This window comes from Cynara cardunculus (genome assembly GCF_001531365.2).
Source record: "Cynara cardunculus var. scolymus isolate 2C chromosome LG 2, CcrdV1, whole genome shotgun sequence".
NCBI classification, from domain to species: Eukaryota; Viridiplantae; Streptophyta; class Magnoliopsida; order Asterales; family Asteraceae; genus Cynara; species Cynara cardunculus.
Genome location: NC_037529.1, coordinates 20,998,522 through 21,012,708, shown reverse-complemented (window position 1 = coordinate 21,012,708; position 14,187 = coordinate 20,998,522). Strand labels below are relative to the sequence as shown.

Sequence of the window (14,187 nt, the reverse complement as noted above, 5' to 3'; positions counted from 1 at the left end):
TCCGCTATTGAGAACCTTTAGCAGGTGATCTTTATGCCGCAACATTTGCGGATTATCATTTTGATGACAGTCTTCCCATCCTTAAGGAGAGATCGGAAAACGTATTTTCCTATAAACGACACTAACTATCATGGAATATTCCCACTCTGTCTTATTTTGATCCCCAAACTTCACAATATAAAGTTGAAGTCAAATGAATCAGACTTGATACTTGATACGTTTAATGTTATTCCAAAAGCGATCACATATACCAACTGCAAAATAATTCGCAAGGTTAAAAGTCCCCAAACAAGGGCACAATGCCACTAGAAAGTGTATTGCAATCACACATGGTGGAGGTGTGATTGAGGTCGTAGCTCTTAAAAGGAAATTGGGGGAAGCTACTTGGTTCGATAGATACTCATCTAAAGGAGGCATAACCATTTATCATCAATACATAGATCTATCACGAGATTGTGTTTGATTAAAACTATGTCTATGAATCATTACTTGAAGACGCTCCGAAGTTAATATTGATTCCAAATATCAAAGAAATCTCAAATGAATTATGAGAATACATATGAGTCGATAGACAAATCTTACATCATTGATGGTATATTCGCATATATCGTTGCTCATGAGATGATAAAGTATAATGGCATTGAACCATGCTCAGTTGAAGAATGTCAACAGAGAGAAAATTGACATGAATGAAAAGAAGCAATCAAGGAGAATTATATTATTTGACAAATGAACATATCTTTAGTCTGGTAATGTTAACCCACCGAGTGTAAAGCCTATAGGACATAGATAAATCATTTGTTAGAAAACATAAAAAGAATAATTAAGTCATACTGTATAAGGCTTTCCTTTGACGCAAGGTTTTCTCACAGCTTCCTGGATTGACCACAGAAGACTTAATCTCTTTGTGATGGATGTTATAACATTATGCTATTTAATTAACTTAGTAGTTCTTAAAGGACTAGATTCAAAGATATATAAAAGTATTTGTTGGCATTACATTATCCAAATGAATTAACTCTAGACCATAGAGTGCGTTTGCCATAGAATTGAAACGCTCATTTTATAACTTAAGACAATCTAAGGAGATGTGGTATGCCCGCCTAAGTGAATACTTGATTGGGAAGGGATATAAAAACAATGATATGTGTCCTTGCGTATTTTAGAAGAAAACAAGTTCCATATTTTCAATTGTAGCTCTATATGTCGATGTTATGAACATAATAGACACTCTTGATGAAATAAGAGAAATCATAATCTACTTGAAATCTGAATTTGAGATGAACGGTCTTGGAAAAACTTGGTTCTATCTAGCTATTGGAGCTCGAACACCAAGTTTTTGGAATATTAATCCACCGATCCGCATATGTCCAAAAATGATCAAACGATTTAATTTGGACAAAACGCATCCGACTAGCACTCCCATGATCGGTCAAAGTGTTGAATATAAGGAAAAATCTATTTCGTCTAAAAAATGATGAGGAAGAGGTGTTGGGAGCTGGAAATCCCTATCTAAGTACAATAGGCACATTATTGTACTTTGCACAATACATTTGACTGTATATTGTATTTCTCAGTGAACTTGTTAGCTAGATTTAGCTCAGCGACAAGACAACGTCATTAGAATAATATCACATTAATCTTTTAGAAACTTACGTGGACTTATACTTTCCTTATAAAGAGAAAAATGAGATTAATAATGGAATTTCAATACATACTTAGATAATGAGTGTCAAAAGTACTAGCCCTTGTAAAAAATACCAAACAATGTCTCAATATATCTTTGTTGATATTAGGTGTCTGCTGACCCATACAAAGGTCATTCCCAAAATGGATAAGGAATTACCAAAAGGTCATTCAATAGTGTAAATAGTTAAGAACTATCATTACATATAGTAGAGGATCTAAGTGTCTTGAGTTTAACCACTATCCTACCACCATATATGGAAATAATGTATCATGTTTCAAAGAAATGAAAGTAAGATACATCATGGGTGAAAACACAAAACATATTATACTTAAGTTTCTATACAATAAGCAATAACAAACTCTTCTCTAGATTCAGGTGAATCAAGTAAAATGCTAGGAGAATCTGACATATTTGCTTACCAAATAATTACCTAAACCCATATTTGGGAGATATGTAGAAAATATTAAAATGCAAATGTTTTCCAAACTCCCTAGATTAATATCAGGAGTAGTATACAATATGTAGTCTACTATATATGTAATATTGATATATTGAGCTCTTTCCTTCACCTAAAGTTTTATTTTTCCCATTGGGTTTTGTTCCTTGGTATAAAGTTTTAGTGAGACAACAATTTATATATCGTAATACTTTCTTAACTCTCATGATTAATGTACAAATATGAGAGAATATTATATTAAAGGAAAAGTTTATATATTGCAAAAAACCGGTGCGTTGTACTATTTTGTTTGTCCAATTTTTATTTTCTTTCACTAGGTTTTTTATTTTGCCGTAAGATTTTAATGAGACAACAGTTGTGCATAATCACTTCTTTGACTCGCCACAAGGAGGAGTGTTGTAGGATAAATGTGATATCTTTAAAAGATAATGACAATAAAGATTGAGATATAGATAGAGACAAACATATTAGAGATAGATTAGAACTAATATCTCTCATAGTTATCCACTTGTAACTCATCATTATATAAATGATTTATAATTGATAAAATTTACAGATTTCTGTCTCTCTATTTTACTTTTGTTCTGTTTGTTTTTCCTTTTGTAACAATATGTTAAATTTCGGAAAAAGTCTAAAAAAACCTAATGGACTTTAGTGTTTGTAATGATTAAGTTCTTAGACAATTTTTTGAAACAAATAAGCCCTTGGACATTCTAAAACATGTTAAATAACTTCTTAGACTTTCTAAAACCTGTTAAATATATTCTTATGACCTATACAATTGGTTAATATGGTAAAATAATGGAAAAAGTTTGAAAAAAACAATGAACTTTCATATTTTGAACGATTAAGTCATAAACATTTTTTGAACAAAAAAGTACTTACATCTATAAAATGAAACAAATATACCAAAAAAGTACTTACATTAAAAAAAATTACCGATGAAACTTCTTTTAACTAAAATTAAAATATATTCTATCAGTGATTTTTCAAATTAAAAAAATAAAAAATTATTAAAAAAGATTATTGATTAAATTTATTTTAATTAAAAATAAAATATATCTTGTATGTGATTTTTNTATATACTAAAATTGATACATTTATCTTAAATAAACAAACAAATAGAGTTATATAATTATTATTTATATATAAAAAAGAAAAGGGAGGGTTCTGATAAACCCTCATGTTCTATTAGGTAGCCTTAAGGTTTTTATAAGTTTATTTAAATTTTATGTTCGAATTTGTATAATTAAATACATGATAAACATCTCATTTTAATTATAAAAAATCTAAAATATCTTGTTATGGAGCCTTTCATACAGCAGTTTTTTTTTTTTTTTTTATTATAATATTATTAAAAAAAAATTGACATTTATAATTATAAATCATAATTTTCTATTTAAATACAAGATGAAAGAAAAGAAGGGAGCACATGGGATAGGACCTACAGAGGGTGTTCGTTTTATAGCAATTTGATGGCTGCTACTTTAAGAGAGGGTTGTTGGGACAAACAAGACAACAACAGCGGATCTACAAGTAGGAACACATACATTACTATTTTGATAAAAAAAGTTAGATCACCGACAACTCTAATCGATCTTATATGAAATTCGTTTTTAACGACATCAATATGAAGGGGTATTTTTTTAGCTCACTCAGCGGTTGAGGCTAGCGAGGGCGGGAAGGGGGTCTGGGATCGAGCCCGGTAACCTGTTTTGTATTTGGACAAAATCACCATGTCCAGTGGCAAATCCAGGAAATTAATGGGGTGGGGGCATGTTGGATGGGACGTGGGGGAGGGAAACATATGGTCATATGGGACTTGGGGGAAACCATGTAAGACGATGGTGAAAATAAAAAATTTAAGGTAGTCAACAAAGGTTTTTGGTTTTTAACTGGGGGTCTTTCCCTCAGTGCTTAAAGGTCGGATCTGCCCCTGACCATGTCGCTTTACTTTGACTTAACTTATCATGTAAGAATTTAATATATTAAAACGACATCATATGCAACATTTTTATTTTGTTAGTGTTTACTGGGTAAGAGTTATCACTCTCATTTACCGAGTAAAACTCTCGATCCTTGTCATTACTCTTACCGGATATGATTCTCAATCTTTGTCATGTTCATCTGATAAGTTAAGGTGACCTGTACCGAGTAAGCACTCAATAAACAGGCTTTATTCTAAGAATTAATTTGATACAAAATCTAAATCCTTATGTTTCGAACATGAATATAGTTGATCTTTAGAATCATAATTTAGCCATTATTCTAAATTATGGTTTGCCCTTTCACTATTTTATTTATTACTTTATTTTTTTTTAATTTATAATTTAGTAATCTATATAAACTTTATACATTCCTATTTTATCAGTTAAACAATAAGAAAAAAGTCTAAAATAATCCAATGGACTTTAGTATTTGTAATGATTAAGATATTGGGCAATTTTTTGGAACAAAAAAGTCATTGCACATTCCAAAATGTCAAATAACTCATTGGACATTATAAAACATGTTAGATACATCTTTATGACTTATACAACTGGTTAATGTGGTGTGAAATACTGGAAAATGTTTGAAAAAAAGCCAATAGACATTTATATTTTGAATGATTGAGTCTTTAACATTTTTTGAACAAAAAAAGTACTTAGCTCAATAAAATAAAACAAATATATACCAAAAAAGTACTTACATTTACAAAAAAAATATTTACATTTAAAAAATTACTGATTAAATTTATTTTCATTAAAAATAAAATATATCTTGTATGTGATTTTTTAAATTAAAAAATAAAAAAAAGATTTGAAAAAAAATTAATGATGAAATTTGTTTTAATTAAAAATAGAATATATTTCGTTGGTGATTTTTCAAATTAAAAGAATAGAAAGTAAATTGATTAAATTACTGATGAATTAACGATAAAATTTAGTTAAATACATAATTAATTAAAATTCGTCGTTAATCCGTCAGTGAAATGATATCACCGACAAGATTCAAGCATGATCCTTCACACTTATTAACATGTTACTGTTTTAGAACATCTGACGATGGTCAAGTTAGCAGTCAATTAAATACAAGTAATCCATACATATATACCAATGAACACCAGCCACAAATTTTAAATAATTATGTATCTAGTTAAATTTTATCGTTAATCCGTCAGTAATTTAATCAAATTATTTTTCAGATTTTTTTCATTATTTTACCACATTAACCAGTTGTATAGGTCATAAGAACGTATCTAACAAATTTTAAAAAGTCCAATGAGTCATTTAACATGTTTTGGAATGTTTAAGAACTTATTTGTTACAAAAAATTGTTAAAAAACTTAATCATTACAAACATTAAAGTCAAACTTTTCTCTTAAATTTTCTTATTTTAAACTTACATATACTAGCCCCGTGCAATGCACCGGGTAAAGCAAAATTGAAATGGGGGCAAGAATCATCAAGAGACTATAAAATAATGACAACCTAGTTCTTCCATTTGAATTTTGAAATTCAAATAAAAAGTAAAAGATGAAGGTAAATGGTATTGGGGGCAGAGAATCGATGGAGTTAGACAAAGAAGGTGAAAGCAACCATAAATTTTAATCTCTTGTGAAGACAAAAGGATCAAAAGCTTTTAAAGAATTCAAAACATGCATACAATATTTGTATATTGTGTTTCAGTGGTTATTTTGTGTATAAAAATGAAAGTTGAAGAAAAGAAAAGAAAGCTTTATAGGGAGGAGAGAAAAGAAAATTTATACCAAATGAGATCTTTTTGAGTTCAGGACTCCATTTTTGGTTGTGGTGAAAATCAGTGTATTAATAAGTTGTACATTATATATACAACCTTGTAATTAAGAGATTTTTTTATTTTGTGTTTTAAAAACTTGTATTTAATACATTAAAACTTGTACTTAAGACTTTGGTTTAAATGTTTATTAATAAAGTATAGATATAAAAATGGTTACATATTTGGGTTTGGCATTAAAGCTGGCCCAAATTGTATGATGAGGCCCAATCAAATGGAATATAGGTTTTCAACTTCAACTAACTGATATAAACGAATGAACTAGGGTTATCGGAAGTGTTGAAGGCCGCAGACGACAGCCGTAGAAGAATCCTACCGGAGATTTTCATCTCCTACACCCCCACGCCGCAACCATGGTACAGTCCTCTTTTTTCTCTGCTCGATATTTCAATTTTATTTGAAATTTGCTGCTTTCTGATATAGTTTGTAGTAGTTCAGGGAAGTTCACGACAGGCTTGCGATGTGTGATTTTGATTTCCACTTTATGTTGATCTACAAATCATTTCATTTTTGTTTGATTGTTTTTAGCTATTGAAGTCTTTACTTTGAAACAGTTCAAAAGAGAAGTTGGATCTTTGACTTGGATGTTTGTTTTAAGGCTAGCAAGTTAAATCGATTGAATCCTCCTTCTGCAGATTCAAATCTTGCATGGAAATAATTATATCAAGTAAAAAAGTGTGCTTTAGAACATATGATTGCTGCCTTAAGTTAGTATTTCAATTTCTTTAGTGCAAAGTGTCTTGTCTGTTGAGATGACCTTGTAATTTTGGTAATATTGACATGATTTTGTTAACCTTTCTTATATATTGCATCGATTCATTCCAATATATCATTATTGCAGTATCCTTACCGTAGGAAATTTGAAGCTTATGTGTGCAACTTATGTAGCAAAGCAATGCATACTGGGGCTTTATTGATGTTTAGTTAGTTTAAGATTTTTAAGCATTGATAACACTGTTTTATGCTGTCTTGAAGGCTAGAGGTTTGAAGAAACATATGAAGAGGCTCAATGCCCCCAAGCATTGGATGCTTGATAAACTTGGTGGTGCTTTCGTAAGTATATGTGAAAAACACTTCTTATTTGTGATTATTTTCCCAATTCTTTATGATTTATAACTGTGATTTCCATTTTCTCTATATCAGGCTCCTAAGCCATCCTCAGGACCCCATAAATCCAGGGAGTGCTTGCCCTTGATCCTCATACTGAGGAATAGGTTGAAGTATGCCTTGACATACCGTGAAGTTATTTCTATTTTGATGCAACGCCATGTACTTGTGGACAACAAGGTCAGGACTGACAAGACTTACCCTGCTGGTTTCATGGGTGAGTATACATTCATTGTTTTATCTGTACTGGCTCCTTTTCTTTTGTGGGTGATTACCATTGTTTGTTTCTGCACATATCTGGGTTTAAGAATGAAATAAAACCGACTAGGTTTTCTGTATTGGTGTGAATCATGTTATGATAGGATATTATCCAGTCTAGCAAGGGCTAAATTGTTTGCGACTTGGGAACTTTTGTTTAGTCTTAAAAGATTATTATTCATGTGCTTTGAGATTTGAGCAACAAATAGTATTGAATTTTTTTAACCTAGTTATATGCATGCTATAGCTATTCATAGTTCATTTGTATGCTTCTTAAGGGTTTGTGTGCAGTCCATTTTATTCCATCTGTGCTCATCTTGTGGGTTACTTTCTTGATGTGAGGATTTGAGACTGACCTAGATGTGAAATGGTGGGCTAAATGAACAGAGCTTTAATTTTTGAACTGATATCTCTTTTTTATAGTGTTACTTATGGTTTTCTGTTTGACACTGGATAGATGTTGTCTCAATTCCCAAGACCAATGAAAACTTCCGTCTTCTATATGATACAAAGGGTCGGTTCAGACTGCACTCAATCAGGGATGAGGAATCAAAGGTTAGTTGTATTCTGTATCAAAATCATTAATGCATGGCTGTTAAAAATAACCATGCAGAAATGAAGGAATTTTGTTTACCGTCTCTGAAGTTGGTTACAACTCAACTGAAGCTTAAAATTGTGTTGTTATTAATGTGTTTATTCCAGCTTATGCTTTTTAAGAGAGTTTCATTTGCTAGCTTGCTCTTCTCTCAGTGAAGTTTGGTTAAAACTTTTATGTGGCATTTCCCTTTCAAGTTTTTTACCTAAAGGAAACTTCTGTTGTGCAGTTCAAGCTGTGCAAGGTTCGTTCTGTCCAATTTGGTCAGAAAGGCATTCCTTACATTAACACCTATGATGGAAGAACCATTCGCTACCCAGATCCTCTCATTAAAGCTAATGACACCATCAAGCTTGACTTGGACACAAACAAGATTGTTGATTTCATCAAGTTTGATGTTGGGAATGTGGTGATGGTGACTGGTGGAAGAAACACAGGCCGTGTTGGAATCCTTAAGAACAGAGAAAAGCATAAGGGCAGTTTTGAGACGGTTCACATCCAAGATGCAACTGGGCATGAGTTTGCAACTCGTTTAGGCAACGTCTTCACTCTTGGAAAGGGTTCAAAGCCATGGGTGTCTCTTCCCAAGGGTAAGGGTATCAAGCTGACCATCATTGAAGAGGCTAGAAAGAGGCAGGCTGCTCTAGCTGCCACTGCCTAATTCTGTATTCTGTTTGTGTGGAGGTTTGTCATGTTAAATCCATACCAGTTGTTTTAGGTGAGAGTTATATTTTGATCTTTCATTTTTTGACAATTTTGAAACTTCAAAATCCTGCATGTTATGTTAAGGGTAGTTATGTTTTGACAAACTGGAGACTATTTGCTTCTTTGTGAGACATGTTCTGATCTGCTTCTTGAATCTTCTAAAAAGACCATTTTCAGATCTTTAGTTTTCTAAAACAATTTATGGATTATTATCTATCACTACTACTATGGAAATAGTTGCTCTACTGTTTGTGGTTTGTTTGGATGGATATGATGTGGGCTTTGCTAAATTTTTTATTCATATCCTGTTCATCTTCTCATGGGCTAGATTCACTTTGTTAATGAAATTGATTTTGTAATAGATTTTCCTTTTTTTAAAGTGAATTTTGGGTTAAATTAGTACACATAATGAATGTTTTGCAAACCTTTTGTTTTTGCTATTTGGGGTTTAGGGTTTGCAGGCTCTTATTGGTAATGCATTATGTTCTTGAGCTTTTTAAAGAATAGAAGTTGAAAGAACAGAAAAATAATTTTAATTTTCTTTCTAGAACTTTCTACAACTTTTACCAACAATCTTGCCGTGTCGTTTTACTAACTAACAATCATTACCTGGTAAGTGAGAATGATGAGTTCTATCCAGTCAGCATCTACTCGGTTTGTGTTGGTAATTGGTAAACGACCCCTTATTTATACTGATTCTTAAGTTGGTCAACCCATCTTATTCAGTATCTAAAGGCTTTCCAGGATCATATATGTTGTTTTGCTTCTTCGACTTTGCGATCTTGTTCTTTGATCACGACTTTTTCGTTGCTTCACTTTTCCGTGCTGGTTTTTGTGTGATTTTTGATTTGGGGGAATTCAAGGGAATATGAATATAATGAAATTGGAATAAGATTTTATTGAATGGTTTGCAAAAATTTCATTTCCTGTTTTAATCATAGCATCAAATGTCCAAAGCATGTTTCAATGTAGCACTTTCTCAAAATAAGTTTATCTTTCACCTTATACTCAAAACACACCCTTTATATTCACACTTTATTTTTCATATATTTTCCTTTATCATCTCCCTTTTAAGAACAATAGAATCTAACGTTTTTCTTGATTAAAATCCAACACAATAGTAAGTTTACTTATTAGAAACAACTTATGCTTTTCTATAAAAATGCTTATCAACTTATTACAAGTCAGAAGAGTTTAACTTATTCAAAAACTTCTTATTACCGGTTTGGCACCGATACAAGTTATTTATCCAAACATTTAAAAGTGCTTATTACCGTGGCACAACGAAATAAGTTAGTAAATTGTTTTTATAAGCAATCCCAAACACCCTTAAATCGAAAAAGTAAAAAAAAACAAAAATCATCTTTCTATGTGTTAAATTTTTTTAGAGGATGTAATGCGAAAAGGCTTATTATGGAGCATAAAAACTATAATAGTTTATAGTAGTAAATAAAAACCTTTAACAAACTAGAATCACAAGACGAGAGACATATAATTGAGCAAAGTACAAGTTATTATGCTAAAGATACAACCAAACAAAGCCTACGACGATTTCTTCATAATGCACCCTCACCCTCATGAAGCAGCATTTGATCAAAGTGCCATACCCCTGCAATTTCATTAATTCATTTTTCTCACATCAAAAATAACTATTTATTTTATATATATTTTATTTCCATACAAATAAATTAAATAACACATTATACTCTTATTGTTTTATATGTATATTATTATTTGATTCAATGTCAGATCATGTTTTTATTAATGAAAAAAATAACATCTTTTATTTAGTTTAATCGGTTACGGGACCGAATAACCGGAAACCAACGTTATCACGTAGTTTCGACAATAACCAAATAGCATCTTTTGTTTAGTTAGCCCAGAAAAACATCATATGTATATAATAATGCATTGTAAGTAAGAGCAAGAAAGAAGGTAAAAAACAAACTTACCATGGCCTTTCCCAACTCTTCTAAGTTGAGAGACATAGTCTGCAATTTTCTTTATTGCTTCAACCTACCATCAAACATCCATCATAAGGATTCAAATATGATACAGATTTATCGAAAGCAAATATGATTGGGTCATTTTCTTTTATTTTTGAACAAAACCGATATGCGTTCCTATATACTGGTTATGATTCTCACCTGCTCGGCTAAAAACTCGCCCTCAATGAAGTCTGTCATTTGCGGATCATTGTTTCTATCTGCCACCTTTAGTTTAAAAAACCTCGGTTATATATTGAAGCATGTCAACGGATAACCAACATTAGTATTTCAAATATGTTGAATACTATGATAATTCATAAACCAAACCAAACCAAACAAACCCAATATATATAACCCATCCGGTGGTGGGGTCTACGGAAAGTAAGATCTCAACTTTACCTCAAAGAGTAAAGCTGTTGTAACAAAGAGAGAAAGTGAGATAAAATTAAGTGGCATACCCCGTGTAAGCAGACGAGTTTCTCATTGGTTAGCTTCTCTAGGGACAATGCTAACTCCATTGCTGATATTATCAACAGAAGAAAGGAAAAATGCGATTAGATGCTCGCTAAACAAGTGCTAAATAACTTGATGTAATTTGATTGAAAATATCTGATTAGCACTTACCATATAAGGCATCACCCTTTTCAGCATGTTCAAACTCAGAAGGCGGATTAACTATACTATGCAACTTCACTCTTCCACCTCGTGTATTCTATACTTAGAATATCGTGATAATTAGATAAAGATTTAGGATTCAATAGTCATGATCAAGTGTTTAGGGGTCTATTTTCTAAAGCATGTTTCTATTTATGTGATTCTTATTGGAAGTAAACAAAAATGGTTGTTATCCGGTCCATAATCTTAAATATGTGAGAAAGACCTGATATTTCATCAACTTCTCTGCATGATCCCTTTCTTCATCACTTGATTCCTTGAAAAATCTGATAGAAACAAGCAAAAGTTTTATCAAAGATTCAATGATTCTACTATAAAGATTGAGGGATTCAAGTTGTTTGTTTACTTGGCGAGGCCTTTGAGGGCTACATTATCCCTATCGAAGTATGCGTACATGGCATGGTACACGTACGACACATTGTATTCCACACTGCAATATTAATGAAGTAAGCCCCAGTAAGAAGACTACAAAAGTTGGAATAAGATAAAAAGTAATGTTGAAATATGACATAGACTCAGACTTTTGGTTCATTTCAAGTTCAAATTTAAAGAGAACCAAAGAAGTGAAAATATGAAATTTAGTTTTAGTAGTGGAGGCTGTAGGGATGAGTTTATACAAGTAGTCCAATAGGGATATGAGTGAATTTCTTTTTCTTAGTCCATTCATCCAGGACTTAGATACTGTTTTTAGTCAAGAAATAAAATAAATTTGTGTAATTCTGGGCTTCAACAAAGACTCATTCACCCAGAAAACTCATCCCTTAACAACAATCCTGCTTAACTTGAAAAACATTGTTCATGTTTTTAGGTGACAAAATCTTGCAGGAGTTGGAGGATCTCTCCCCACCCCATTAGCTTCTCAGAATATAATTTTCCAGTCAAGGATATGCAATCATACAGCTCCTTTCACCAATAAAATATGCAATGCTTCATTTAAAAAGACGTCTGATTATTATAATATATGTTAGCTACCATTACATGCATAGCACTAAAATAGAAGAATTTTATGGATCTGTGTTTCATAATCATGATATGAATAACCAAAAAACCAAGTAGGTATCGTTTATACCATTTCGCATTTGGTGAATGCATCTTTAATTTTTTTAGTTTTGGGAACATGTGTCTTGATGTTCCAGTTATTGTAATCGCAGTATGTCATCATTTACGTATTACAAATTGGAATCAGTAATGGAAACCGATCAAACATTGGACAAATTTATTAATTTTATTAGGGTCTTCAACTCTTCATGTTCCTTTCATAACCTACAGACCATTAAGCACAAGTGATCACATCTCTTTGAGACATTTCATCCAATTTATAGGCATCTTTTATTCAAGTTTCTTTGGTTTTTGATATAAATCTGAAGAACATACATGTTGTTTTTTCTTGACATAGTTTCGAATAATCTGTAAGTTTTACACACATCTCATCCTTTTGTTCATTTATTTTCGTTTAATAGATCTCCGTTAATATTAAAAGCAAATTGTAACAAAGGCAATGAACCATTCATTTTAATGACCCATCCATTCTGCATAAACATAGAACTTCTCTGATCTCTCTACACACACGTAAAACACGCACCTCAAGCAAGTGATACGATTTATACAAATTGACAGCAAGTAGAAAAAATCGATGAAAACAATTTAAAATTTATGAAAAAAGCTTACTTGATCTGCTCATTGATGGCGGCTTCACAATCATCAAAATACCTTTGACGAGCAAGTGACGCCTGAGGAGATATCGGTACCATGAACTCCTCCTTCTTCACTTCTAGAAATGGCTGAAACAACACACCACTACTCAACACCAGATTCTCTTCATCCACCGTCGAACTACAACGCACGACTCTTCTTCTTCTTGACAAACTCAAAACAGAGGATGACGATGGTGAAAAACACGAAAATTTCACAAAACCAATCGGAAATTTCGACGCAAAATCGAGATCTACATGAGGTGGTTTGATCAAAACCCTAGACGATGATGAGATTGCTGACATTTTGCCCAAATCAAAGGTGAGTGTGTTGTGTTGAATGCTGATGAGAAGGTGAAGGAGAGTGGGGGTTGAAATATAAAAGGAGAGAAAAAATAGGATACGGGTATGGATGGACCGTTGAGAGAGAGACACGTGGACGGTTGAGATAAATGGGTTGGTACGGGCGTGTGGTGGCCTCGTGCCCTTATCTGTATTCTGGTGGAATCTTCAATCTTGTGCCATTGTTTTATTCAAAAGGAAAGAATCATCCCATTTCGTACCAATAATTCCACATTTTGGGTCCCATCTAAAATATTATTTGATTTGATTTATAATTTTAAATAAAAGATTTTTTTTTTTTAAAAATCAATGGATTTTTGTGTTTGAAATGATTAAGTTATTGGACAATTTTTTAAATAAATAAGTTATTAGACTTTCTGAGATTTATAAAATGAATCCTTGGACTTTTTAAAATTTGTTAAATAGATTATTCTAACAAATAAATCCTTATATTTATAAAACCAAATGAATAATAGTATTTTCATTATCTTTCTAGAACTTATAAACATTGAGTAAAAATATATATTAAAAAATAGCATCAAAGTATATCAAAAGTTACGTAAAAATATACCAAAAATTGAGTCAAAATGTATCAAAAGTTGCGTAACATATACCAAGATACACCCAAGTAATGTCTGATTGATATTAAATTGAATGTCATGTCATAAACAACTTATCAATTGCATCATTTAATATGTTTCTGGTTGAGATATAGCCATTTGACTTTCTTGTAACTCTTTTTGTTATCTTTACTACAAAAATAAAAATGTTAGGATACATTTAATAAAAGTTAAACAAACATAAAAATATAAATATCGTATTAGATTTATTAAAAAATGTAAATAAACATAAAACTATATATAAAAAAAAACTCATTTAAACAT

General features: G+C 31.6%; 2 protein-coding genes across 2 annotated transcripts; one reads left to right on the top strand and one right to left on the bottom strand.

Moving 5' to 3' along the window:
* The first annotated feature begins 6,190 nt into the window (after nucleotides 1-6,190).
* LOC112506822 (40S ribosomal protein S4) lies at nucleotides 6,191-8,788 on the top strand. Its single transcript, XM_025111104.1, has 5 exons — nucleotides 6,191-6,298; nucleotides 6,918-6,995; nucleotides 7,086-7,266; nucleotides 7,765-7,862; nucleotides 8,132-8,788. The coding sequence occupies exons 1-5, from the start codon at nucleotides 6,296-6,298 to the stop codon at nucleotides 8,561-8,563; spliced, it is 792 nt and encodes a 263-aa protein (XP_024966872.1). The 5' UTR covers nucleotides 6,191-6,295; the 3' UTR covers nucleotides 8,564-8,788.
* A 1,214-nt stretch (nucleotides 8,789-10,002) lies between these two features.
* LOC112505668 (ferritin-1, chloroplastic-like) lies at nucleotides 10,003-13,325 on the bottom strand. The gene is made up of 8 exons (XM_025109565.1): nucleotides 12,939-13,325; nucleotides 11,617-11,700; nucleotides 11,476-11,536; nucleotides 11,220-11,307; nucleotides 11,054-11,115; nucleotides 10,755-10,820; nucleotides 10,560-10,623; nucleotides 10,003-10,216 (listed from the first exon to the last, which is right to left on the bottom strand). The coding sequence occupies exons 1-8, from the start codon at nucleotides 13,265-13,267 to the stop codon at nucleotides 10,164-10,166; spliced, it is 807 nt and encodes a 268-aa protein (XP_024965333.1). The 5' UTR covers nucleotides 13,268-13,325; the 3' UTR covers nucleotides 10,003-10,163.
* Between the last annotated feature and the right edge of the window lie 862 nt (nucleotides 13,326-14,187).

Excerpts from the sequence above, each read along its gene's own strand:
- LOC112505668 (XM_025109565.1), bottom strand. The coding sequence starts at position 13,267 with ATGTCAGCAATCTCATCATCGTCTAGGGTTTTGATCAAACCACCTCAT. Across the intron at positions 11,308-11,475 it reads AGAAGTTGATGAAATATCAG|AATACACGAGGTGGAAGAGT; the intron begins GTCTTTCTCACA and ends TTCTAAGTATAG. Across the intron at positions 11,116-11,219 it reads AAAGGGTGATGCCTTATATG|CAATGGAGTTAGCATTGTCC; the intron begins GTAAGTGCTAAT and ends TGATAATATCAG.
- LOC112506822 (XM_025111104.1), top strand. Across the intron at positions 6,996-7,085 it reads ATAAACTTGGTGGTGCTTTC|GCTCCTAAGCCATCCTCAGG; the intron begins GTAAGTATATGT and ends TCTCTATATCAG. Across the intron at positions 7,267-7,764 it reads TTACCCTGCTGGTTTCATGG|ATGTTGTCTCAATTCCCAAG; the intron begins GTGAGTATACAT and ends GACACTGGATAG.